The sequence below is a fragment of the Mizuhopecten yessoensis genome, unplaced genomic scaffold, assembly GCF_002113885.1.
Source record: "Mizuhopecten yessoensis strain PY_sf001 unplaced genomic scaffold, ASM211388v2 scaffold7307, whole genome shotgun sequence".
In the NCBI taxonomy this organism is placed as follows: domain Eukaryota; kingdom Metazoa; phylum Mollusca; class Bivalvia; order Pectinida; family Pectinidae; genus Mizuhopecten; species Mizuhopecten yessoensis.
Window position 1 is genome coordinate 106,552 of NW_018406982.1, and position 24,472 is coordinate 131,023.

Sequence of the window (24,472 nt, forward strand, 5' to 3'; positions counted from 1 at the left end):
CTCATCACCACCTCCTAAATTACAGTGTATTTCAATGTGCAATGGAGCATGGTCGGAAAATTCAACAAATTCGCAAACCATGAATTTTTTAACAACAGAAAACATACTAAATGGCATTAATACATAATCAATAACACTCATTCCATTTGCACCACAGAAAGTAAAATCACTAGATAGATTGGCTAGGTCTCTACCATTTAAAATTCTTAGACCCGAGGATTTACATAGGTTTAATAATCTTGTACCAAATTCGTTGACTCCTGGATCAGGGTTTGTTCTGATCGGCAGAAGCCTTTCTTCATCAGTGTCACTTAAGTAGTTAAAAATGGATTCAATATGAGACTGTATACCGCCATATAAATTGTCGAATGAAATAAAATCATCTGTATTACGGGTACGACTGTTTAAATCACCTATAACCATTACATTTCTGGATTCAGAATATTCACTTATAACGTTTTCTAGAATTGAAAAAATATCACAATCATATTGTTCATAAAAACGAGATGAACTAGGTGGAATATATGTAAATAACAGTATTAGGTTGTCAGTACAACTGGTCAAATCCTGGTCAAGAGTAACCGGTATAATTGTATCAAACAAAACATTACCTACATTTACAAATTTAAAAATAGTATTACGTATTAGTAACACCAATCCACCACCTTGTGTACAGCGTGTTAATTTCCTTGGTACAACAACTGCGTGAAAGTCCTCAAGTTCTACCTCAAAGCCTTTTGGAATCCAGCACTCGGATAAAAAAATAATATCATAGTTAAATATAACATTGCGGAATTCAGTAACTTTATTTTTTGTTCTATTCCACCATTTACGTTCCAGGAAATAATTCTGATATCGGTATCAGACACATGTTTCGCCCGGTCACAATTGGTACTGTCGTTGATTGTTACCCCCCGACACCCCTATGTAGGCGAGTGCGTAGGCGTAGCTGTGAATCGACGTTGACGCTTGGAATGGCGTTGACCAGAAGTCGGCGTCCGGTCCAAAGCATCACGGTAGGACTGCTGGGTAGCTTCTCTCTGTGTGAATCGAGATGTAGCTACTGTCTCTGTAACGCCCTCCGAGGAGGCGTCATGGTAGAGCTTACCATTAACGTAGAGCCGATCACGTACCAACTTAACCCTACAGCCTTCACTTATGTAGTGCTTAAGCACTGGGTACAACTTGCGACGTCTGTCCTCGATTTCCGCTGGAAATTGTTCGTTGATCCAAAATCCAGAACCCTTCAGTTTCGAAGAACTGTCTCGAACAAGTTCTAGGTCCTTGTGAACTTCACGCAGTTTGGCCTCAGTGTCCTCCCCTGGATTTTCCCCTTGTAGTCCATGGAATATGAGGTTGTTCTTCATGGACCTGTATTGCAGGTCTATGACAAGATCCTTCAGCTTAGTTCTCTCGGAACGGAGCTCTGTTAATTCTTCTATGACTTTTGTGGTGTCAACTACATTCTTGTCATCAGCAGCTTTGAGATTGGCCAGAGTAATGTTGTTTCGATCCAGACAAGACTTCACATCGTCATACATATCACTCAGGGCCTGGGCACCCTTTTCCATTTCATTGGACTGCCTGATAACATTGGACGAGGAATCGCGAATTTCCCTGTACTTAACGTCAATATTCTTCACCTCATGATCTAACTGATGGACTTTAGAGGTCAACGAGGTCACATCCTTCTTGACTTGATCAATCTTTATGACTTGGTTTTCAATGTGGGTAAGACGTGTATCTAGTCTATTAAAAAGTTCAGTCATGTGCTTCATAGCAGCCGTGGAATCCTCTGAAACACCTTCATATGTTACTTTATGTGCCTCACTAACAATGCTAGATGTACATGTAGATTGATGCTTGGTGGGGACAGTTTTTTTGGGGGCCATGGTGTAGAACATAGGGGTGTTCTGTGCCGTGCGGTACAGGTGTAGGTGTTTGGATTCAGTAATCTTAGTCTCTTATTTATTTTAGACAAGATGTCTATGAGGCGTCCTTTAAACTTATAAGTTTGATTGGTCTGAAGATTTTCATATGCTGTGTCTTGGAGTATGGTAGTCATGGTACTGTACATTTGTATCCGCTTAATTTTTCTTTGTTCTGTTGTCGGCATATTGTTTGTTTGTAATTCGGTACATTTCAAAACCTCGGTCATCTTATATCTAAACTTCAGTATATAGCTGTTTACTACCGAGCACAGTAAATATATGACCAAGTACTAAACACTATGGTCATTTTGCGTATATTAACACCTTATTGTACCTGCGCATTACTGGTCATGTGTGATGAAGGTGACAGAGATATATCGCACTAGTCATCAAAACATCACACACAATTTTACTGGTTATGCTACATGAACTTGCATATATCTATAATTTCAATTGATTAACAAGAATTTGTGATTAATAGGTACGAATGATTCATGAACTTAAAATTAGTTTCATTCAAAGAGAAAGTATGTCCATATTTTTATTTTTAGATATCAGAAACAAAATGTCCTTGTCATGAAGATGTATTATCTTCTTTATCCATTCGCGTTATACATTTTAATGCATAAAGTTGTTGTTAGAACTGGTAGGTTATATTTGAAACAATCGAAAAACGAATGAAAGTAATAATAAAGATTTTTCTTTGTACTCTTAATCGTAAAGATGACTTTTAACCTTTAATGGAAATGCTTATACCATAAATCGTTAAAGCTAATTCAATTTAATTGGTACTTAACTGCTGTAAAAATCAATTGAGAATCTGACCACAATAATGATGATGATGATAAATGAATGACGTAACGATTATCTTGGCCTGGCATGTATACAAAAATGTTAAAGTATGAACTTGTATAGGCTACCGTTGAAACTAACATTCGTTCAAGCTACCTCTGTACTTAACTTTCAATGAAGTTTAAATTAAATCTTACTACATATGAGATCACCAGAACGAAGACAATTTCTGTTTACAGTAATAGACACCTTCATCCTGGGTAAAATGCTGAAACGAAAACTCGCTAAAGCTACCTTACATTCATTTAAAGTCTTATAAAGTTAAGGGAAATCCTGCCACAAATAAAATGATAAGAGCAGTAATACAGTCTTATGCCCTGCTTGTAATTAGGTACAAATGTTTAAGCAGTAAATATGCTGCAGCTACAATTCGTATTTATTCTCTGTATGGAATTTATTAGGAAAAAAACACCAAGAGGAACCGAAGTGTCACCAAAACCATGATTAGAATTAAACATCGATAAAACGGAGGCAAAATATGAACAAAGATAAGATTTCGTGGAGTACCATGCAAAAGTATAAATTGAAAATAATAATGTCTTTCGGAAGGTTGAACGCGTCTTCTGCTTCTAAGTCGAACCAAGTAATGACACGCGATCACATCGAGAACTTGAATAGTGACAACAAAACCATAAGGCACTCTCATGAGCATAATGAAAAAAAAAACATCGACCTGCATATCACACAACATCCTCAATACTCCAGCAGTTCCTCTCACTTTCGCCCTCTACACCTGTCGTAGAAAAATTGAAGGCACGTGGCTGGCTATTTGATTGGTCTCAGGTTAAAAAAAACCTGACCAATCGCGAGGTAGATGCCTTTGAAGATAACAAATGAGCAACAACCGACTTCAAAGCCAGTCTATTGTATCGTTACACGACATATCCCAGGGTTAGTGAGCGTAGCCTCTGGAGAGTCGAGGATGATCACGCAAAGAAAGAGCATATTTCCCTGCGACATCCTGATGGCGACCATAACACTTGTCAATAGTCTTCATCAACCTGCGTCTGTGGACACCCTGTGTTGTAGATTTTTCCGTCTGTGGACACCCTGTGTTGTAGATTTTTCCGTCTGTGGTCACCCTGTGTTATAGATTTTTCCGTCTGTGGACACCCTGTGTTGTAGGTTTTTCCGTTTGTGGACACCCTGTTTTGTAGATTTTTCCGTCTGTGGACACCCCGTGTTGGAGGTTTTTCCGTCTGTGGACAACCTGTGTTGTAGATTTTTCCGTCTGTGGTCACCCTGTGTTTTAGATTTTTCCGTCTGTTGACACCCTGTGTTGTAGATTTTTCCGTCGGTGGACACCCTGTGTTGTAGGTTTTTCCGTGTGTGGCCACCCTGTGTTGTAAGTTTTCCGTCTGTGGACACCCTGTGTTGTTGTTGTAGATTTTTCCGTCTGTGGACAGCCTGGGTTGTAGATTTTTCAGTCTGTGGACACTCTGTGTTGTAGGTTTTTCCGTCTGTGGACACACTGTGTTGTAGGTTTGTCCGTCTGTGGACACACTGTGTTGTAGATTTTTCCGTCTGTGGTCACCCTGTGTTTTAGATTTTTCCGTCTGTTGACACCCTGTGTTGTAGATTTTTCCGTTTGTGGACACCCTGTGTTGTCGGTTTTTCCATCTGTTGACACCCTGTGTTGTAGATTTTTCCGTCTGTAGACACCCTGTGTTGTAGGTTTTTCCGTGTGTGGCCACCCTGTGTTGTAAGTTTTCCGTCTGTGGACACCCTGTGTTGTATGTTTTTCCGTCTGTGGACACCCTGTGTTGGAGTATCTTCCGTCTGTGGACACCCTGTGTTGTAAGTTTTTCCGTCTGTGGCCACCATGTGTTGTAGGTTTTTCCGTCTGTGGATGTGTTGTCGGTTTTTCCGTCTGTGGACACCCTGTGGTGTAGATTTTTCCGTCTGTGGACACCCCGTGTTGGAGGTTTTTCCGTCTGTGGACAACCTGTGTTGTAGATTTTTCCGTCTGTGGTCACCCTGTGTTATAGGTTTTTCCGTCTGTGGACACCCTGTCTTGTAGATTTTTCCGTCTGTGGACACCCTGTGGTGTAGATTTTTCCGTCTGTGGACACCCCGTGTTGGAGGTTTTTCCGTCTGTGGACAACCTGTGTTGTAGATTTTTCCGTCTGTGGTCACCCTGTGTTTTAGATTTTTCCGTCTGTTGACACCCTGTGTTGTAAGTTTTTTCCGTCTGTGGAAATCGTGTGTTGTAAGTTTTTCCGTCTGTGGACACCATGTGTTGTAGATTTTTTCCGTCTGTGGCCCCCCTGTGTTGTAGATTTTTCTACTGTGGCCACCCTGTGTTGTAGGTTTTTCCGTCTGGGGACACCCTGTGTTGTAAGTTTTTCCGTCTGTGGCCACCATGTGTTGTAGGTTTTTCCGTCTGTGGATGTGTTGTCGGTTTTTCCGTCTGTGGACACCCTTTGTTGTAGATTTTTCCGTCTGTGGTCACCCTGTGTTATAGATTTTTCCGTCTGTGGGCACCCTGTGTTGTAGGTTTTTCCGTCTGTGACACCCTGTGTTGTAGATTTTTCCGTTTGTGGACAGCCTGTGTTGTAGATTTTTCAGTCTGTGGACACTCTGTGTTGTAGGTTTTTCCGTCTGTGGCCACCCTGTGTTGTAGGTTTTTCCGTCTGTTGACACCCTGTGTTGTAAGTTTTTTCCGTCTGTGGACACCCTGTGTTGGAGATTTTTCCGTCTGTGGACGCCCTGTGTTGTAGATTTTTCCGTCTGTGGTCACCCTGTGTTATAGGTTTTTCCGTCTGTGGACACCCTGTGGTGTAGATTTTTCCGTCTGTGGACACCCTGGGTTGTCGGTTTTTCCGTCTGTGGACACCCTGTGGTGTAAGTTTTCCGTCTGTGGACACCCTGTGTTGTCGGTTTTTTCGTCTGTGGGCACCCTGTGTTGTAGATTTTTTCCGTCAGTGGACCCCCTGTGTTGTAGATTTTTCTACTGTGGACTCCCTGTGTTGTAGGTTTTTCCGTCTGTTGACACCCTGTGTTGTAGATTTTTCCGTCTGTTGACACCCTGTGTTGTAAGTTTTTTCCGTCTGTGGAAATCGTGTGTTGTAAGTTTTTCCGTCTGTGGACACCCTGTGTTGTAGACTTTTCCGTCTGTGGTCACCCTGTGTTATAGGTTTTTCCGTCTGTGGACACCCTGTCTTGTAGATTTTTCCGTCTGTGGACACCATGTGTTGTAGGTTTTTCCGTCTGTGGATGTGTTGTCGGTTTTTCCGTCTGTGGACACCCTGTGTTGTCGGTTTTTCCATCTGTTGACACCCTGTGTTGTAGATTTTTCCGTTTGTGGACACCCTGTGTTGTCGGTTTTTCCGTCTGTGGACACCCTGTGGTGTAAGTTTTCCGTCTGTGGACACCCTGTGTTGTTGTTGTAGATTTTTCCGTCTGTGGACACCATGTGTTGTAGGTTTTTCCGTCTGTGGAAACCCTGTGTTGTAGATTTTTCCGTCTGTTGACACCCTGTGTTGTAGATTTTTCCGTTTGTGGACAGCCTGTGTTGTAGATTTTTCAGTCTGTGGACACCCTGTGTTGTAAGTTTTTCCGTCTGTGGACACCCTGTGTTGTAAGTTTTTTCCGTCTGTGGACATCCTGTGTTGTAAGTTTTTCCGTCTGTGGACACCCTGTGTTGTAAGTTTTTCCGTCTGTGGACACCCTGTGTTGTAAGTTTTTCCGTCAGCAGTCGACATTCATCATTCATTAAGTCGTGATATTCGGAGCAAGCTCTTGCGTACTGAATCATATGCGACATGTAAACACCTATCAAGAAAGGGAAGTTTACGATCAAAAGTTCGAAATCGTCCCGCTTATCATACAGCTTAATAGTAGCTTGAACATTGTTTTGTCTCTTGGCTAACTCCAATAAGGAAGTTACAAAATAATTATCAGTGAGATTCGTATTCATCGCAATCAATGTGTCTACTTTGCAGCGTAGTATGATCCAAAACCTGCAAAAGAAATATGGTCGTTCATCGATTTGGTTTATAGAAACACATTGATATATTGTTCAGGATTAGAAAACTTACCTTTAGCAGTGAAATCTTTCCCACTTTTGAAAATCCATGAAACATTTCACACTGGTCCAAACGTTCCCCGATTTCAATATACGCATCGACATTCTCTCAATCAGACTATCCATATTCCCGGTTTGGCATCCTCTCTTCACAATCACAGCCTGAATCGCATCTTGAATCCCCAGGTTACCATTGACAAAGAGCTATGGCGGGTTGCTATGCCTATTTCCCCAAAGCTATGATACGCTATAGTGCGCGCTTCCAACCGTGCACTGTTATGACGCGTCCTCAGGTACTGTATTTCTGTACAGGTAGCTCTATCGGAATCCCGTGTCTAAGAATAGGTTATTGTAAACAGACGAATTCAAGGCCATTGCTACTTATACATGCGTTTCACGATTAAGACTCAACAAAATGCGTATTTCGCGTTATGCTGTATAAAACACAAGATCGTACAATCATTACCAACAAGTTTGAAAGGATTTAGTTTTATTACTGCCCACGTCATGCCGTTACATGTTTTCTTAAAAAGACACATCTTGATTTTGTTCTTCTTTTACCTTGGAATGATAAAATTACATATAGTTTTCGAATAGCATGTCGTACACGTATATTGCGCTCCTAACGTTTTGCTGCAGTCTTCCTGCATTTAAAACAAATGACACTGGCCTCGACGATGAATTTTCCCGCATGTTCGGTAATATCTTGGCGATGATAACACTTCATATTTTTTGCTTTGCCTTTGTTTTTATTCTGACGCAACAATCCCATATATTTTGTATTTCGGCATCGTTTGTTTGCGTTAAGATAATAAATAAAAATACTAGTGCCAATTGGAGGGTAAAACAATTCGTAAATATTTAAAACGATGTCTCAACTACAAAGCGTAGCTGTACTGTACACGTATACAGGGTTTTGTTGACATGATTCCATAGAAGATAAATCAATAGGTATGCTATTAAAATATCAATAAAATGTTCTATTGATTTGAAAAATATTTATCACTTAATTATTTTAAAAAAAAGAAGATAAAAATATGTATCTAAATGTGGATTCGAACCTACACTGTTCACATTTTCCGGTCGCTACACAATTGGAAAAACCCAAAAAACATCTGTCGCAGTTTTAAAAACTTGATCAACCCAGTTTGTCATTATTTTGAGCACTTTCCCAAAGGAGGACAACTTTTCCGTCATACGATTTGTTTTTGCATATTACATCACGGAATCAAAAAGTGTGTTCAAAAAGTTGGTCCTCGGATGGGAAAATGTATTGAAAGTATTTTTGTAAGTCACTTTCATAGATATAGTGAATAAGGCTATATTACCAGTATTATATTCACAATACCGAATATCTCAACAGTTCAAAAATTCATATTCAATTGGTTTTATATCTATTCCATGCATTTTTGCTACTAAAGATTATTTACTCATCAATATTTTTTTCCATTTTCAAAAATGCCGACTTAGGGAAATACGGGCAGTTTTCCACCATAGCTCTTTTGTATTCTTTTCACCAAATATACGATTCTTTCCAATTCCCATTTGAATTATGCTTGATTTAAATGCTAACTGAAATCTTTACAGAAAGTTTAAAACTATTTATGCCAAGACTTTTAACAAGAAGGGAACTGGCCTCCACAAAGTAATTTCAATGTCGCCTTTCCGTCCTAATTAACCGTCTTAATTTCAGATCAGTCTAGAGGGAGGAAACACAAGACTCACTCCATTATGTTACAAACTGTATCCAATGGCTGTTCAAACGCATCAATTCTGCTGGTACCGGGTACCCATCATCTTGATATTTGTTTTTACATTTTGTGTTCAAATTATTTTTCTCCTACAACCACTACATGTTTACTATTTGAATGTAAACAAAGTGTTACTTTGCTAGGTGTGGAGATCGACTCTTTATTGAAATGTGATGACCATGTATCTGAGATATGTAGAAAGGCCTCCAAACAATTAGCTATTTTGAAAAGAATTGGAAATAGTCTTACCAAAAAGGGAAAGATCACCATTTTTAAATCTTTTATTTCATCTAATTTTAATTACTGCCCCCTAGCCTGACATTTTTGTAGCCCCAGCAACACTCGAAAGATGGAAAAGATGCAGGAAAGAGCTCTGCGTTTTATTGAAAACGATTTTATCTCACCTGTGATAGATATTTTATGCAGAAACAACCTCACATTTTACACGTTGTTAGAATGAAGACTATGGCTACAGAAGTTTTTAACATTTTAAATGGGTTAGCTCCAGAATTTTCAAATGATTTGATTGTTAAAAATAATGTTGAATATAATTTCAGGCAAGAGGACACCAGTCAGGTACCAAGAGTTAACACAAGAAGGTATGGGAAAAAGTCTTTTCGTTTTGAGGCTGCCCAAGTGTGGAACAGTTTGCCGAATGAACGTAGGAAAGGAGAAAATGTCCAGAGCTTTCGCAGACTGCTGTACACTTGGGACGGCCAGTTGTGTTCCTGCGCCATATGTATCTAGTCTTGTTTTGTTTCAACCTTTTTTATCATTTCTATACTTAGTTTTTTACCATGTCTTGTGATACCATGCTTCTATGCTTCTAATTCCTTTCATTTTTTTTTTGCTTAGTGCTCTTATTTACGCATTGTATGACTTACGCAATGCTTGTCAAATCATCTTTTAATTTATGCTATATTAGCATATATTCGGTCAATTTTTAACTCATGCCATATTGACATTTATGTATATACTGAACCATGGTTTCTTAGTTTGTGAGCATGTGGCATGAATCTTTTGTGCAGCATCAATTTTAATATAGATTTTTATGTATACTTTGTTCTGTACGTGCCAAGTTTGTTTTTAATTACTGCATGGCTGTGATTTAATTTTTTCTTGTCTGTTTGTGTATAAACCTTGCTATATGCCTGTTGTTTTCTGCTTGACTTATATATCCTGTTTTTATACCTTTGTTTGTCGTAATAATAGCGCTACAGAGCTAATGTTTCCATTACAACATATACGACTAATAAAAATTCTTGTATCTGGTATCTTGTCCTCACTCCCAACTCTCTGCATGAACCTGCTAGGAGTTGGTAAACATTTTTGTTTACCCACTAGTGAGTAACATCCTGGACGTGATTTCATTGGTCAATATCAGAATTCCTAACTATGACGCCAGGCAACAATAATTTGCGATGTCTTTTTCCATGGTGGCGTCATGTTGCATAGCATCAGGGGCGTAACAAACGGGTTTTCAATGTGTAAGCCCAATGATGAAATGTTCTGCCGAAGGCAACACACCGAAGCGCGTAGCGCGAGGAGGGGGAGGGTATGGGAGGCAGGCGCGTAGCTGTGCTTTTTCGATATGCATGCAGAAAGTCGCACCGAAGGCGCGAATCCATTCTAGGGGGGTACGGGGGCATGCCCTACCGGCTTTTTTTTTTTTTTTTTTTTTAGATCTAGAAGCTCTGTTGTGTCATCTGGTGGCTTTTTAGATACATTTTTGAGTGTTTTAATTTATTTTACAGACAACAATTTTTGGTTGCATCGCAAAAATTCAAATGTTTTTCAAATGCGAAAGACAGCTCTCCTTTTTTTTCACTACGCCAAAAATGTGTCGATTGTTGGAACTCCTCGAAAATATCCGTTGCGTTATATCTCTTTCCTGATGAATCTAAATTAACTAGATATTTAAAATGTCGGAGCCAATATAAACAGATTAATTTCAGATATTTTGCTGTTGTGTCCACCAAACCCTTTTTATATCATCAACATTTCTCAGAACATAAGATGACGGTAGCTCCTATATCGATGTTTAGATATATGTATAGATCTACATATATATCCAGGAGCCCTACTGAAGATAGACCTAGGACTACTCTTAAAAACATACTGTATAAGTTCATGACGGGGAAAAATGAATGTATCTAACTACGTGTATCTATGATGTGAAATTCTCAATAGACCTATATAATGTCACAGATAAGCAAAAGCTAGGGGGTCTTACCCCTTCCCATCGATGTGGGTTGTGGGGGTCTCCCCCAGGAGATTTTTTGTTTTCTAGAACGCCTGAGACGCGTTCTCCCGTATTCTGGCGTCAGTTTCAATGGCCATTTTAAAGCAAGAAAATATTATTTTCCCCCATTATTTTACAAATATTTTGTAATATTTTGTATCATATTGCCTTTGTCGCCTTTTTATTATTAAAATGATATGTAAGCCCGGGCTTTTTTGCTACATAGGTTGTTACGCGCCTGCGCATATTTTCCTTTGTATAAAACCACGAACTCAAATGTGAGATTTGGACACCATATTTTGAGTTACTTCCCGTTGAACGAATCATAAAATGCGTCAGCGTGTTCCCCTTCATCTGTTTCATGTCATAGGTACATAACCATTTCAGGCTTATAACCACATACATCAAAACTAAATCTTATCTTTTTAAATAATTGATTGAGAAAATGTCATTTCTTGTTTACACCGTCTTTATAAGCACATATAACTGTTACTTTAAGTCAGTTTTATTGAGTTATCATTTTATATTTTTAGTTTGTGAATTTTTGCTTATAAATATCAAGGGAGAAAAGTTGATGTAACAAATATGATATTTCTGTTGGCCTTCGTGTCTAACCTGCTACAATCAAGCCCGATGCGTTCGATAGAGAAAAAAGACAAATCCGGAAACTATAGCACGCATACTTACTCTAACCTAATCTTTACTAACGTTTCCTGACTTCCTGTAAAACAAAAACAAATCAGACTAAGAAAGATCGGCTGCACCCGATATCCTTTTTACCTGACGTCAACTCACCTGTAAGTGAATGCCACATTAAGTAGGTTCCTGAAAAACAAATGTTTAAAGCCAGGAAACATGTACGAGTGAAACTGATTTGATTTGAATCTTCTTTAGTTAGTCACGAGGTACTGCAGCAGATCGCGTGACCAGCTGACCGACGACCACTTACACTAGGGCCTACTGGCAGACAGATAACTTGCGAAACGGTAATCAGCTGGTAATAAACCACTAAATAAGACTATATAATTGCCAATCTACGGGTTTTTCAAATTAGTATCTTAATTAATAATAGCCTTATAAATACTTAAATGTGATTATTATACAATACTTTAAGTATCTCAGTTTGCTGTTATAAATTATTAAATTAATATTAAATTGTTTATTTAAACGTTATTAGTATCTGCGAGTCACAGAATGATGTCGATTAATGAAAGATCTGGTCTAACCTTTTTAGTCACGAGGTACTGCAGCAGATCGCGTGACCAGTTACCAATGTTCTGACCAATAATTTTACTTCCTTTATTATAACAAACATTTTCTCATGTTTAATAACAATACGTAATATAGAAGTATTTGTTCTTGTTCAAGTTATAATCTATCAAACTTTCTTTGGTTCGATAAGAAATCTATATTGAATAGACCTTTTATCTATGGTGTGTAAAATCTAAATTCTATGACTGCGTAAATCAGTTTGCTGTTTATCAGTATCTGCGAGTCACAGATTGATGTTGATTAGGTGGGTTGCACTTTTGAAATTAAGCATGCGATTGTTATACAATAATTTATTTGTCTGTTACGTAACTTTTAAATGGAAAAATCACACTCATGTCCACAAGTACCTGTGGACCCAGCCTAGTTCCACTACATTCCTTCTTTTAAGTCCTCACCCTTAAAGCTTGAAGATGACACTTACAACCAATTCCAGTTCAGGTCAAGAGTTGGTCACAGGCACCACTGTAACATGAGAAAGAAAAGTACATGGCAAGGATTCAAACCCATAACCTCGGAACTCTAGGTTGACACAATAACCAATTTATTTACCTAGTTGTATGTTTTGCAAAGGAGACATTTTACTAAGAATAAAAAGAATCAATAAATTACATAAAAAAACACTTTTCTTAGCTGTTTTATCTTCTACACCTACATTATTCTAATCTAATTAAAAAGTCATAGTAAAACCTACTCGATACATGTAGTTTCACTATTCAAAAAAGAATGATATCAACAAAATTTTGGTATGCTCATTAAAGGTCAGGGTACAGAAACAGGCAGAGAACAAAAAAACACTTCCCCCAACAAAACATTGTACATGTACCAGGGAACAGGGTCCTATTGAAACTAGTTGGGGAAAATGGGATTGCTTTGAGGTAAATATAACTGATATATAGCACTCCCAACATGTCTTAATTAATTTGTCAAACCAGTGTCAAAAGTTGCTGTGGTCAGACTAGGGATGTATTCAATTCTGGCCGCGATAATGTTACTATAGTAGATTGTAGAACTCTTGCCTGCATGGGTTCCATACACAAATAAACACAGAAATAGCAGAACCCCTAGGTCCATTTTTCTGTAATAGTCCTTTGGCCTCTGGTGGTATTTTTGTATTTAAATTCCTATGAACATGGGCAACTGTGATTGCAGTTTAATGCATATAAGTAATCTGCATCCCTGTATATTGTTCAGATGATAGGTTAATAAGCCATTTTCCATTCTTTTCTTCAAAAAATCATGCTTTAATGTCACTTATTAGTTTTGTCACAGTTATGCACACCTGCTTCTGATAAAAAGGTGTTCAGATTTTCAGTATTATAGAAACTGCATTGTATCAGTCCTGGAGGTACAGTTGTTTTGGTACTCTTTTGTTTCGGTACTTGAATCAGACCTTTCAGTATTTTCCAAAAGTCATTTCAATATTTTATTGTTAGATTTTTGCACTGGTACAAACATTTTATAAATTTTAGATTCTTCGACATTTTTCGTCAAGTACAAAAATGTACGGAAACATCCTATTTTTAGTTGCCAAAACCACAGAGTACCAAAACGTTTAGTCATACTTACCCTTTTTCTCTATTAAATCCAACAATAGCTTATGTTCACATCACTTTTTTCAACATTGCAGTCTCAGAATCTACTACTGTCAAATCATCATGGCCAAACTAGAAGGTGAGTAAAGCATGTTAGAAATCACCGCTGTTGTGTACATTAGTGATGTCAGAAATCACCGCTGTTGTGTACATTAGTGATGTAAGAAATCACCGCTGTTGTGTACATTAGTGATGTTAGAAGTCACCCCTGTTGTGTACGTTAGTGATGTTAGAAATCACCGCTGTTGTGTACATTAGTGATGTTAGAAATCACCGCTGTTGTGTACATTATATAATTAGTGATGTTAGAAATCACCGCTGTTGTGTACATTAGTGATGTTAGATTTCATCATTGGTTGTTGATAGCTGAATCATCATCATTTATAGCCCAGCAGCTGTCCGTGAGCAGCATTATAGTAGAACCTTAGTAACAGTATAGTGGGACTCTTCCCACGGAGAACATTTAAACATCTGGATGAGACAAAGTTCAATAACCTGATCAATTTGTACACTTACATTGTATTGTACAAAGTGATAGACCTCATTGATAAGGTAGAAAGAATTGTAGGGATTTTTTGTTCAAGAAGAAGATTAAGGACATTAAAATCTTGAGATACAATGTAAGTGACCAAACTTGAACCAACACTTACAAACTTGCGAGTTTGAGCTTAAGTTTATTAAAACACATGTATAAGAAAACTTATTTGATTGAAAAGATCTGTATAAGAAAATTAAAATTGCTAACATTTAAGTTTAGATGTGAAATTATTATGACCTGAAAATATATCTGATCCAATACGACAATAGTAACTGTCCCAAACAAGAGGTCATGTTAGGAAAATGTATAAAAGATAATGTAGAATGGTCATTAGAAAAGTTTTAAACTTCATTCAGAATTAATTAGTTGTATAATTTACCTAAGTCAGTGAATTCTGGTGTCATTTTGTAGCTGCTCATATATACAAAATCATTGTCATTTAATACCAGAAAGTTAAAAAAAAACCTCAGTAATCATTAAACCAACCACTCAGATAAAAGATGCATACACAGAGCCTGCATCCACATTCGGATCTTCAATTATCCTATAAATTATACCTGTGTTGCGTTGCTTATCAGATCTGTTATTGAAAAACAGATGAGTTAAGTTCAACACTATAAGCATGCATAACTGAAATTTACTTTTGGAGAAAACAATTCCATCATCATTAACCATAAAGTAATCCTGAAAGTTTAAATTACACATGTACAGTATTTAAGGTTTCTTATCCTCTCGTTGAAGTACGCGTACACATATAAGGAATGTTGTAGCATGCAGATTAACAACTTCATTTGTTTTCTGCAATATTTCCATTACCAGAATTCAAGATGGAAGGCACTGACCTAGAAGTTACAGAGGAAATGCTGAAGGCATTTGAGGAGCAGGGATACATTCTTGTCAGGTAACTATTGTTTAACTGTTGTATTGGAAATATAACAGAAATCTAAGTGGAAAAATTTGTTGATATTGTAATATGATTTAAATGGACTGGTCTGAAGATAAAGCAAACCTCTTGTTTCCTGTTTACAGTGGTTCAGATTTGGGAAACCTTTGTTTTCTCCAACAGGATACTTAAATAATTGTCTACATTCTATACTTCTAGGCTTAAATGTTTGTGTGTTAAATAACATGTGCAGTATATTTTGTAAAATTATAAGTCTCTGTTATTGTTACCCTTAAAATACAGGTGTGTATGACTTGTGTTTTTTTATTATTGAAATATACACTGAAACTAATTCCTGTTATTATTAAGGGGACTGCTAAGTGAGGAAGAGCTGACTAAGGTGAAACATGTGTTGGAAGATTCAGACCTTGTCTCGACACATGGATATGGGGTAGGTATAACAGTTCTACATAGACTTGAGCCCTGGTACTGACACATGGATATGGGGAAGGTATAATAGTTCTATATAGACTTCAGACCTTGTACCAACACATGGATATGGGGTAGGTATAACAGTTATACATAGACTTCAGACCTTGTACCGACACATGGATATGGGGTAGGTATAACAGTTCTACATAGACTTGAGACCTTGTACCGACACATGGATATGGGGTAGGTATAATAGTTCTATATAGACTTCAGACCTTGTACCGACACATGGATATGGGGTAGGTATAACAGTTCTATATAGACTTGAGACCTGGTACTGACACATGGATATGGGGTAGGTATGACAGTTCTACATAGACTTGAGACCTTGTACCGACACATGGATATGGGGAAGGTATAACAGTTCTATATAGACTTGAGACCTGGTACTGACACATGGATATGGTGTAGGTATAACAGTTCTACATAGACTTGAGACCTTGTACCGACACATGGATATGGGGTAGGTATAAGAGTTCTATATAGACTTCAGACCTTGTACCAACACATGGATATGGGGTAGGTATAACAGTTATACATAGACTTCAGACTTGGTACTGACACATGGATATGGGGTAGGTATAACAGTTCTACATAGACTTGATTACTTTATTTTTTTATCTGATTATTTAATGACAATCAAGTTTCTGTACTTCACTCTGTACTGCTCAAAATAAACTTAACCTGTTATGTATATACCCACCTCCTTCTCTTCCCACAAAAACACTATGACAGTCAAACCTGTATTCAGAGGCCACCGACAGAAAGTCCATAATGTGGTCTCTTATTGCAGGTGGTTTCTTAATACAGGTTCAATTAACTTTAAAATAACTACAAAAGTTATTTTTTTTAAAGTGGTACCGTCAAACATGTAGATTGTTTGTCTGACCCTTAATTGTTATGAAGCCAAAATTAGTCTCCAAGAATTTCTTCCTTATGCAATTTTTTTATGAAGATGTGTTGAATTAAAACACAAGTTTTTATGTACAATAATCTAGATTCCTGATTCTTCGGGTCGAATGCCAAAGATGGTACTGTGGAGAGCACCAGGAAGTGATGTCACTGGTATGATTTGCCGCTGTGAAAAAATTGTTACCACATCAGAAAAGGTAATAGTTGCACTTATAGCTCTGATAAATGAAATTTGATTCAAATCACAAACTCCCAGATGAAGAGCTAGCTATACATGTAGTTGAAGTTTTGCCAAAAATATTAAAACTTTATAATTCTGATAATAGCATGAATAATCCCTAAAACTACTTCAAGTCTTCATGTTTAGGTTACACACTGAACAGTCAGGTAGTTATTAAATAGAAGCGTTTCTGTGCAGATACTTTGCATGTCTATTTTATTTGAAAGAAAAAAAAGAATTGAATATGATAAAAAATTATAGCTGAATATTGTTATATTTCTTTCAGCTACTTGGAGGGGAGGTGTACCATTACAGCTCAAAGCTTATGATGAAGGAGCCATTAATAGGTGGCAAACAGGAATGGCACCAGGACTATGGGTAGGTATCTCTGACAGTATAAAATCAGCTGTGTTAACCTACTATATTGTAATGGGGGTAAACAGGAATGGCACCAACACTATTGGTAGGTCATCTCTGACAGTATAGAATCAGCTGTGTTAACCTACCATATTGTAATGGGGGTAAACAGGAACAGCACCAACACTGGGTAGGTATCTCTGACAGTATAGAATCAGCTGTGTTACCCTGCTATATTGTAATAGGCAGCAAACAGGAATGGCACCAAGACCATGGGTAGGTCACTCTCAGACAGGGAGTATAGGATCAGCTGTGTTACCCTGCTATGTTGCAATGTAGGGGGTGGGGGGCTATTCTGCAAGTTAGCTTTACAAAGCAGTGACAGCACATTGCATACATTTAAAAAGTTGTTACTATTTTATGTAAGAAATACCATTTTTGTTTTCCAGATACTGGTATCAGAATGGCTTGTTGACCCCTGATGCCCTCAGTGTGTTTGTGGCAGTTGACAAGTGTACTAAAGCTAATGGATGTCTTCAAGTACGTGTCTTTCATCAAGTTTCATTAATCTGTTGAAAGTTTGAAAGGATATTACAAAGTGAATTAATCAAACTTGTTTTTTTTTAAATAATGAGAATAATTGCTTCTAAAAATGTGTCCTTTATCAAACCTGTTGCTTTGAATGTAAACAAAGTTGGTGCAACACAGATATGGTTAGAAGTTATAATATAGCCATTTACATATCCTACTCTGTATCAACCTGGGACCCCAGATATCAGCCTAGAGCTGGAGGCCTGAAGGCTGGTATAAACTGATATGGTTAGAAGTTATAATATAGCCATTTACATATCCTACTCCTTATCAACCTGGGACCCCAGATATCAGCCTGGAGCTGAAGGCCTGAAGGCTGGTATAAACTGATATGGTTAGAAGTTATAATATAGCCATTTACATATCCAACTCTGTATCAACCTGGGACCCCAGATATCAGCCTGGAGCTGGAGGCCTGAAGGCTGGTATAAATCGAGGGTTGATATGGAGTAGGATATGGAATTGGCCACGTTGTAACCTTTCATCCTATATTTCACACAAAATATTCTAGTACAACATTGAACTATTGACTATAGCTTAATCTTTTCCCGTAACAACAGATTTTGCCAGGTTCTCACAAGTGCGGTCGGATAGAACACAAGATGGTATCGGGACAGACAGGAGCTGACTTGGACAGGGTAGCAGAGCTCTGTAAACAATTGCCTCTCACCCACGTGGAAATGGATGCAGGTAAGATATTCTGGGAGTAAGGGCAGCAAAGGCAGTGGTGTATGTTATGAAGATAGGCATTATGGCCTTGTCAAGATTCTGTAGCACTGTTTTGCGGGACTGTGATGTCACAGAGGTCCATTAAGTCCAGTCAATTTTTCAAAATATTAAGCCCCTAACATCAAACTTACTGCAATACATTTTCTGTTTTGGTCTATGATATACTATATATCTATTTTATGGCAGAAAAAAACCATGAAAACATCAACAAAACTCCAACTTGGGGAAAATCAAGAAAACAAAGCAAATCTTCTAACATCCAACATTGAAGTGTTATATCTACATCTTGTGAAATATTTAAAAAAAATAAATGGAAAAGGACTCATTAAAATTATAGCAAGGCAAATAAAGATACTTTGCCATAAAGTAACATCAGAATCATTCCATTGAAAAAAATATTCAGCTGTTATTATTGTTCCCCTTGCTCTCTGAATCAAAGGAGTTAAATTATACTCAATGTGTCTTCAAGAAAGTGTACATAAGTAGGTGGTCGATTCTTCCTTTCTTTATGTATACCTTGTAGGGACACAAGGTTTACAAGTATATGACACTTAAAAGTAAATAGTGGTAATTCAGTATTGACAGTTGTGAAAAATCTGTGATGTCATGTTGTGATCAGAGAACTAGTTATGTATGTTTTTATCCTAGGAACCATAAAGGTCAGGTTATTATAAAATTATTGAAAAAAGGCACTACAACGTACATGTACGAATGTACATGGAGTTACAATTTAGATTTACCTCCCCTTTGCTACGACAGTTCCTCAAAAGAAAATTAATCATCATAATATCATCATATTATGATGTGATATTGTAATAAATGACAACATATATATAGTTAAATTCAAGATGTCCTTAGTAATTGTAAACGAGTACAAAATAAAAGTATATCTATTAGATATTCCTTTAGATGTGGGAATGCTTCTTGATTTGTATCTTTTGTATATTTTAGTTTATTTAAGAATCATTCTCCTGTAGGAGACTCCCATACTCGACTGATATGGATGCTGACATCTGTTTTTACAAAAATAAATTTCTATAAGAAAATTGAAGACATAGGTTTTTAATTGAGGGGATATGGCTTACTATTTTTGAATGAGCATTGAGCTAAAAGACTAATATATATAGAATGGAATTAAAATCTTTGATTTACTATGAACACCATTCATCTGTGGGGTTGTGCTATTTTCATCGATACATTTTCTTTTGTAACCAGGAGATGCCCTGTTTTTTCATTCGAACGTCTTACATATGAGTGACCCTAATGACAGTAATGACCGTCGTTGGGCCCTCATCATGGCCTACAACCGGGCCAGTAATAACCCAGTGGAGAGGCTGGCTGCACCCTTCCCAAGATACACGCCAACAGTGAAGGTAGTATCTATAAACATAGTTTCATAAAATCAGGGTTATATTTCCAGTATATTTTATGATAGAAGTTTTAAACGCTCTTTTATTGTATATGGAACAATTTATATTTTGTGGAACATTTGAAAAGCTGTAAACATTTCAAAACTAATATCGTGTATAACTTAAGTAAAACTTGTTAAGTTCTATACTGATTTTGAAGACTTTTGGAACATTCTATATAATTTATAGCATCATAGTTTTATTTGTACCTTTGTGTTTCTTTTCTGGAACAGGTTCCTAACTCAGCCATATTGAGCTGTACCAATGTGAGCGACTTCTCAGGAAAAGCGTTCCTGAATCCCATGGATGACAAAACTGTAAAAGCTGACACCAACAAACAAGGCAATCTTCAAAAGGCATAGTCACAATGTGATCTTGATGAAGATTTTGTCCTGGAAAATATGAATCATAATGAAAAGAAAGACTAGATATATATACCTTGCTTCCTAATGCCCTTCTACAGGATGAACATATATCATATTATGGCATTGTCTGGCTGTCTGGCTGTCAATAGCATCAACATCAACAATATTACCTACATTCACCAAACTTGCTTTACTCATGTATCTTACAAACACGGAATGTCACATACAAAATTGCTTCTAGTGCCATAGAATGATAGCCCTTCGTTCATTTTTATTCCAAAGTTTGTTTGGAGCATGGCTCCACGCTTTTCCACATACGTTCATACAAGTTGTGTACATTTATATGAAATGTCGGGAGTGACACACATTTATTTCATGTCCTATGCCCCATTATATTTAGAGCATGATAGCCTGTCTATTAAGTTTACTTAGATATATTTGCCAATTCACCAATCATTTTCCTTTTGTTTTTCAATAGTTTTATTTCCTCAGCCTGTAGATATGTATATAACGTTACTTTAAGTATTTCAATATACATATATGCTTTCTTTGCTGGATATTTCCAGGGTTGAGTCTGTAACATTCCTATCGCTCCTTCAACCACTAAACATTATACAGTTAGTCTTGATTCAAAATTAGATGTTACAGGGCAAGTGACAGGCGCATTCGCTTCTTATGTACAGTTATTAGTCATAGAAGCTCTGATAAGGAGAATTATGAATGTTAAACTTGGTAACCTGAAATAGGTAAAATGTACATCTGCCTTTGTGAGAAAATACTTCTGGTTTAGGCCCTAAGTTGTGCTCAATGCCAGTATTCTCATAATTGTTTAACGTTTTGTAAGTTTAAATCACAGGTGCTGTAATGTTATATAATGGTGCCTGATAACAGGCTTCGGTTTCACAAGACACCATAATTAGGATTTGTTCCTTAACTTAAATTTCCACAATTAAACGTAAGCTGAGGATTGTTTGGAAAATCTAGGCCAGGTTTGAAGGTTATTACTTGTTAAAGCATACATAGTCTCTTATATTTATTTATTTCCGTTTTTTGACCAAGTGCAATTTAACTTATAAGTATAATTACTCTTTCCCTTGTCATCATCTGAACATTTGTTCGTATTTTTTTTTTCATGACAGTCATTTATGTTAAGAGTAGGACATGTCTTTTAGTATGTATAAGATTAATTCAGTCTTCGAATCTACAATTATTATTTTCTTATTTTGAGGCTGCAGTTAGGGTCGCTGGAGGGCAGTGTTACCATTACATGTTCAATGATTATTATTTCTTATAGCCATAGATATACACAATAAAAGAATTGTCACCCTCATTCCCATTGGTCGAAAGTTAATGATGAATTTAAGTCCATTAATGTCCATTTTACTTTTTCGGAAGATGAAAATAAACCTCCTCCTCCGAAGAAGCAAGATCGACAAGGCCAGGAGGCTGACATATTGGGACTGAGAGTGACAATTACTCAATTGTTTTTTCCCTATGGAAATCAACTGTTGTGTATTATATCGGAAGTATATGGTGTTTAGGCACAAGATAGTTTAAAAAAAATGTTTTGATTGATACTGGCTTTCATATTAGCAGTGAAGATGAGTATTTCTTGATACATATATAGACCTGTCAATTTTTTATTCTATCCAATACATATTTTGAATTGTTAGTTTTGTAAATGGCACAAAACAATGCATGCTTTCAAATTATCTTTGTCGGTTTTTTTCTCGGAATACCAAACAGTTGATTGGTACAGTACAATCAAAAGGATTTGTTAAGCATTTATACTACAAACTGTATTCATTATCATTCTATCATTGTCCTGCTTCACATATATAGCTTGGTGTTGATCATGTTATCTTTTCACCTGTTTTTATTTTTTATGAGTACCCATCCAGTTAATGAGGAAGTGGAATTATTTCTACAAAAGGACTATGAAATGCTTTTATGCATTTATGTTTTATTTCCGATTTCAAAGTTTTCAAGTATTCAGTAAAATTCTAGCTTACATTGTAGTGCAATATTATTGTTATTGTTGTCAATGTGTAAAACACATGTGTAGGCATTGTAGTACAAGTCTATACTATCTTTATATCTTTACCTGTCGTTATTTTGTATTTCTTTACTGCCTCTTCACAGATTCACGTTCACATTAATCACCTTTGAAGTTATAACAGTTACCCATTATAAACCTACACCGAACAAGTAAAATAGACGTAACTTAAATTCATCGTTAACTTTCGTCCTTGAAGAAGGCCATGATGTTCAGATATTGGTACTGAGAGTGATAGTTGTTTTATTGTATTGACTGACTCATACACGCATATCCGTTATGTTGCTGACATCATCTGTTGCTGTATAAAATACACAGGCTTGTATATTAGACACTGACGCACACGTCCAAATAACTCTTTAAATTGAACTGCATTTCACTCTAAAATGTTAACATCATAATGTTTGGAATAGCAACGAATAAAGGTTGTGATGCAATTATGTGAAATTCGTTTTCAAACAGAAGCTTTTGGAAGGCATTGCTATTAAAATATAGGAAGTCTAGATTATTACAGGCACATTTGTATGTAACAATGATGCTGTAATTGCTCGACGGGGCTCACCTGATCATTGTGCCCAGATGTTCCTGCAAGTCGTGTGGTGTACACTTTCAGCGTTTGTGTTGAATACAATGTATTGTAAAGAGAAAGTCTTTTACTATTGATGCGAAAATGACCAGGTGTACACGAGTAATAAACATTAAAATATTGAACAGAATTCTCAGTATTTTCCAAAAGTCGTTCGATGTTTTTTAAGATTTTGGCACTTGTACCGATTGGAAACCCATTTTGTACATTGTTTTTTTGTGTCCTGTGTTTTGCTGATTTAATTTTTCGTCTTTACAAAAATGTACCAAAACATCATATCCTTCGGTACCGAAACATCTAGACTTCAAACAAACGTCCCGACGCAGTTTTACTGTTTATTATTACATATTTCATTTAGCTGTCAAATTCGGAATCTACGGGAATCGATTGAAGGTCTATGCGTCTTTCCTCTTATCAGTTTCGGACATATATATATATGTATATCGGCAATGAAGAGTATAAATGTGTAGATAAAAGGTCCACGGAATAGCTTATAATACTTCGTCTTCACAGAGCGACTTGTGGCTATAGTAAATGTAGTACGTTATACACGTAAATAATATACTGATTTACATGAACATAACTTCAGACAAAATTGATAGTTTAAACCAGTGCTGTTACGGAACAAATAATTAATTTAGTCTGTTAAGGATTGAGATGTAAACAAAAGCGGTGAAAACAAAGAACTATAGCTTTCTGTAATCAATTGATTTTTTATCTAAAATCATTAGTTACAATTTTGGATTATGAATTAACCAGACCTTGAGCATGGATTATGAATAAGCCAGGCCTTGAGCATAGAAAACAGCATTGCAGCATCGTCTCATTGAACTTGTCAAACAGGTTTAAGTGAAAGGGAATTTTGTCTCGTAAGTCCTCGCTTAGGCCAGCTTCTGAAAGACAGACGGCTGATTTTGACGCTGCCTAACGCGTCGTTCTAGAACATCCGAAATGGTTCCGCACAGTTTGTGAAGACACTAGAACACGACACCGTAACTGTCCTCGTGGTCTCCACCGTAACTGTCCTCGTGGTCTCGTTTGAAGGACAAAGGTGCAGGTGCCACAGCCATATCCGATTGTCTGACCAAGCGTCGAGGACGGACAGACAGACGATCCAACAAATTACAACCAAATTGTCACGCAACTTGACGTTGCGACACTCCCGCCTGGAGTATACCACAACACTTTCCCCTAGATACACCTTGACGTTGCGACACTCCCGCCTGGAGGATACCCACAACCCTTTCCCCTATATACACCTTGACGTTGCAACACTCCCGCCTGGAGTATACCCACAACCCTTTCCCATATACACCTTGACGTTGCGACACTCCCGCCGGGAGTATACCCACAACCCTTTCCCCTATATACCTTGCCGTTGCGACACTCCCGCCTGGAGTATACCACAGCACTTTCCCCTAGATACACCTTGACGTTGCGACACTCCCGCCTGGAGTATACCCACAACCCTTGCACCTGTGACAGCTTTGCAATAATTAAATGCGTATTGGTGGTATATGGGGTTCCTTAGTGTGATGGACTAATGGGTATGATTTTGACCAGTCATTGGTGTCATTCATGAACTGTTTGCCAAAAGGCGTTAGTTAGGAAATCTTGGGCCACAACCAACTTTCACGTTTGGACAATTTTAATGAATAGGAGGCCGC

General features: G+C 37.2%; 2 protein-coding genes across 3 annotated transcripts in view; both read left to right on the forward strand.

The window, feature by feature from the left end:
- The window catches only part of LOC110453447, an 8,376-nt gene extending 7,529 nt beyond the window's left edge, over positions 1-847 (forward strand). Inside the window, exon 3 of the mRNA XM_021502392.1 lies at positions 841-847. Coding sequence (XP_021358067.1) covers positions 841-847 — 7 coding nt within the window. The remainder of the gene's footprint in view (positions 1-840) is intronic.
- Positions 848-11,507: 10,660 nt separating this feature from the next.
- On the forward strand, positions 11,508-22,656 carry LOC110453446 (ectoine dioxygenase-like). 2 transcript variants are annotated; one of them, XM_021502389.1, is made up of 10 exons: positions 11,508-11,600; positions 13,703-13,746; positions 15,025-15,106; positions 15,458-15,539; positions 16,579-16,689; positions 16,999-17,090; positions 17,519-17,609; positions 18,221-18,350; positions 19,605-19,762; positions 20,032-22,656. In XM_021502389.1, exons 2-10 carry the CDS (start codon positions 13,731-13,733, stop codon positions 20,158-20,160), a joined length of 891 nt encoding a protein of 296 aa, XP_021358064.1. In that variant the 5' UTR covers positions 11,508-11,600; positions 13,703-13,730; the 3' UTR covers positions 20,161-22,656. The 2 variants fall into 2 exon arrangements, with proteins under 2 accessions (XP_021358064.1, XP_021358065.1); XM_021502390.1 differs by lacking the exon at positions 11,508-11,600 and adding an exon at positions 11,611-11,789.
- Positions 22,657-24,472: the final 1,816 nt, after the last annotated feature.

Coding starts and splice junctions, on each gene's coding strand:
- LOC110453446 (XM_021502389.1), top strand. Junction 15,107..15,457: donor CAGGGATACATTCTTGTCAG/GTAACTATTGTT, acceptor GTTATTATTAAG/GGGACTGCTAAGTGAGGAAG. Junction 17,091..17,518: donor GAATGGCACCAGGACTATGG/GTAGGTATCTCT, acceptor TTTGTTTTCCAG/ATACTGGTATCAGAATGGCT.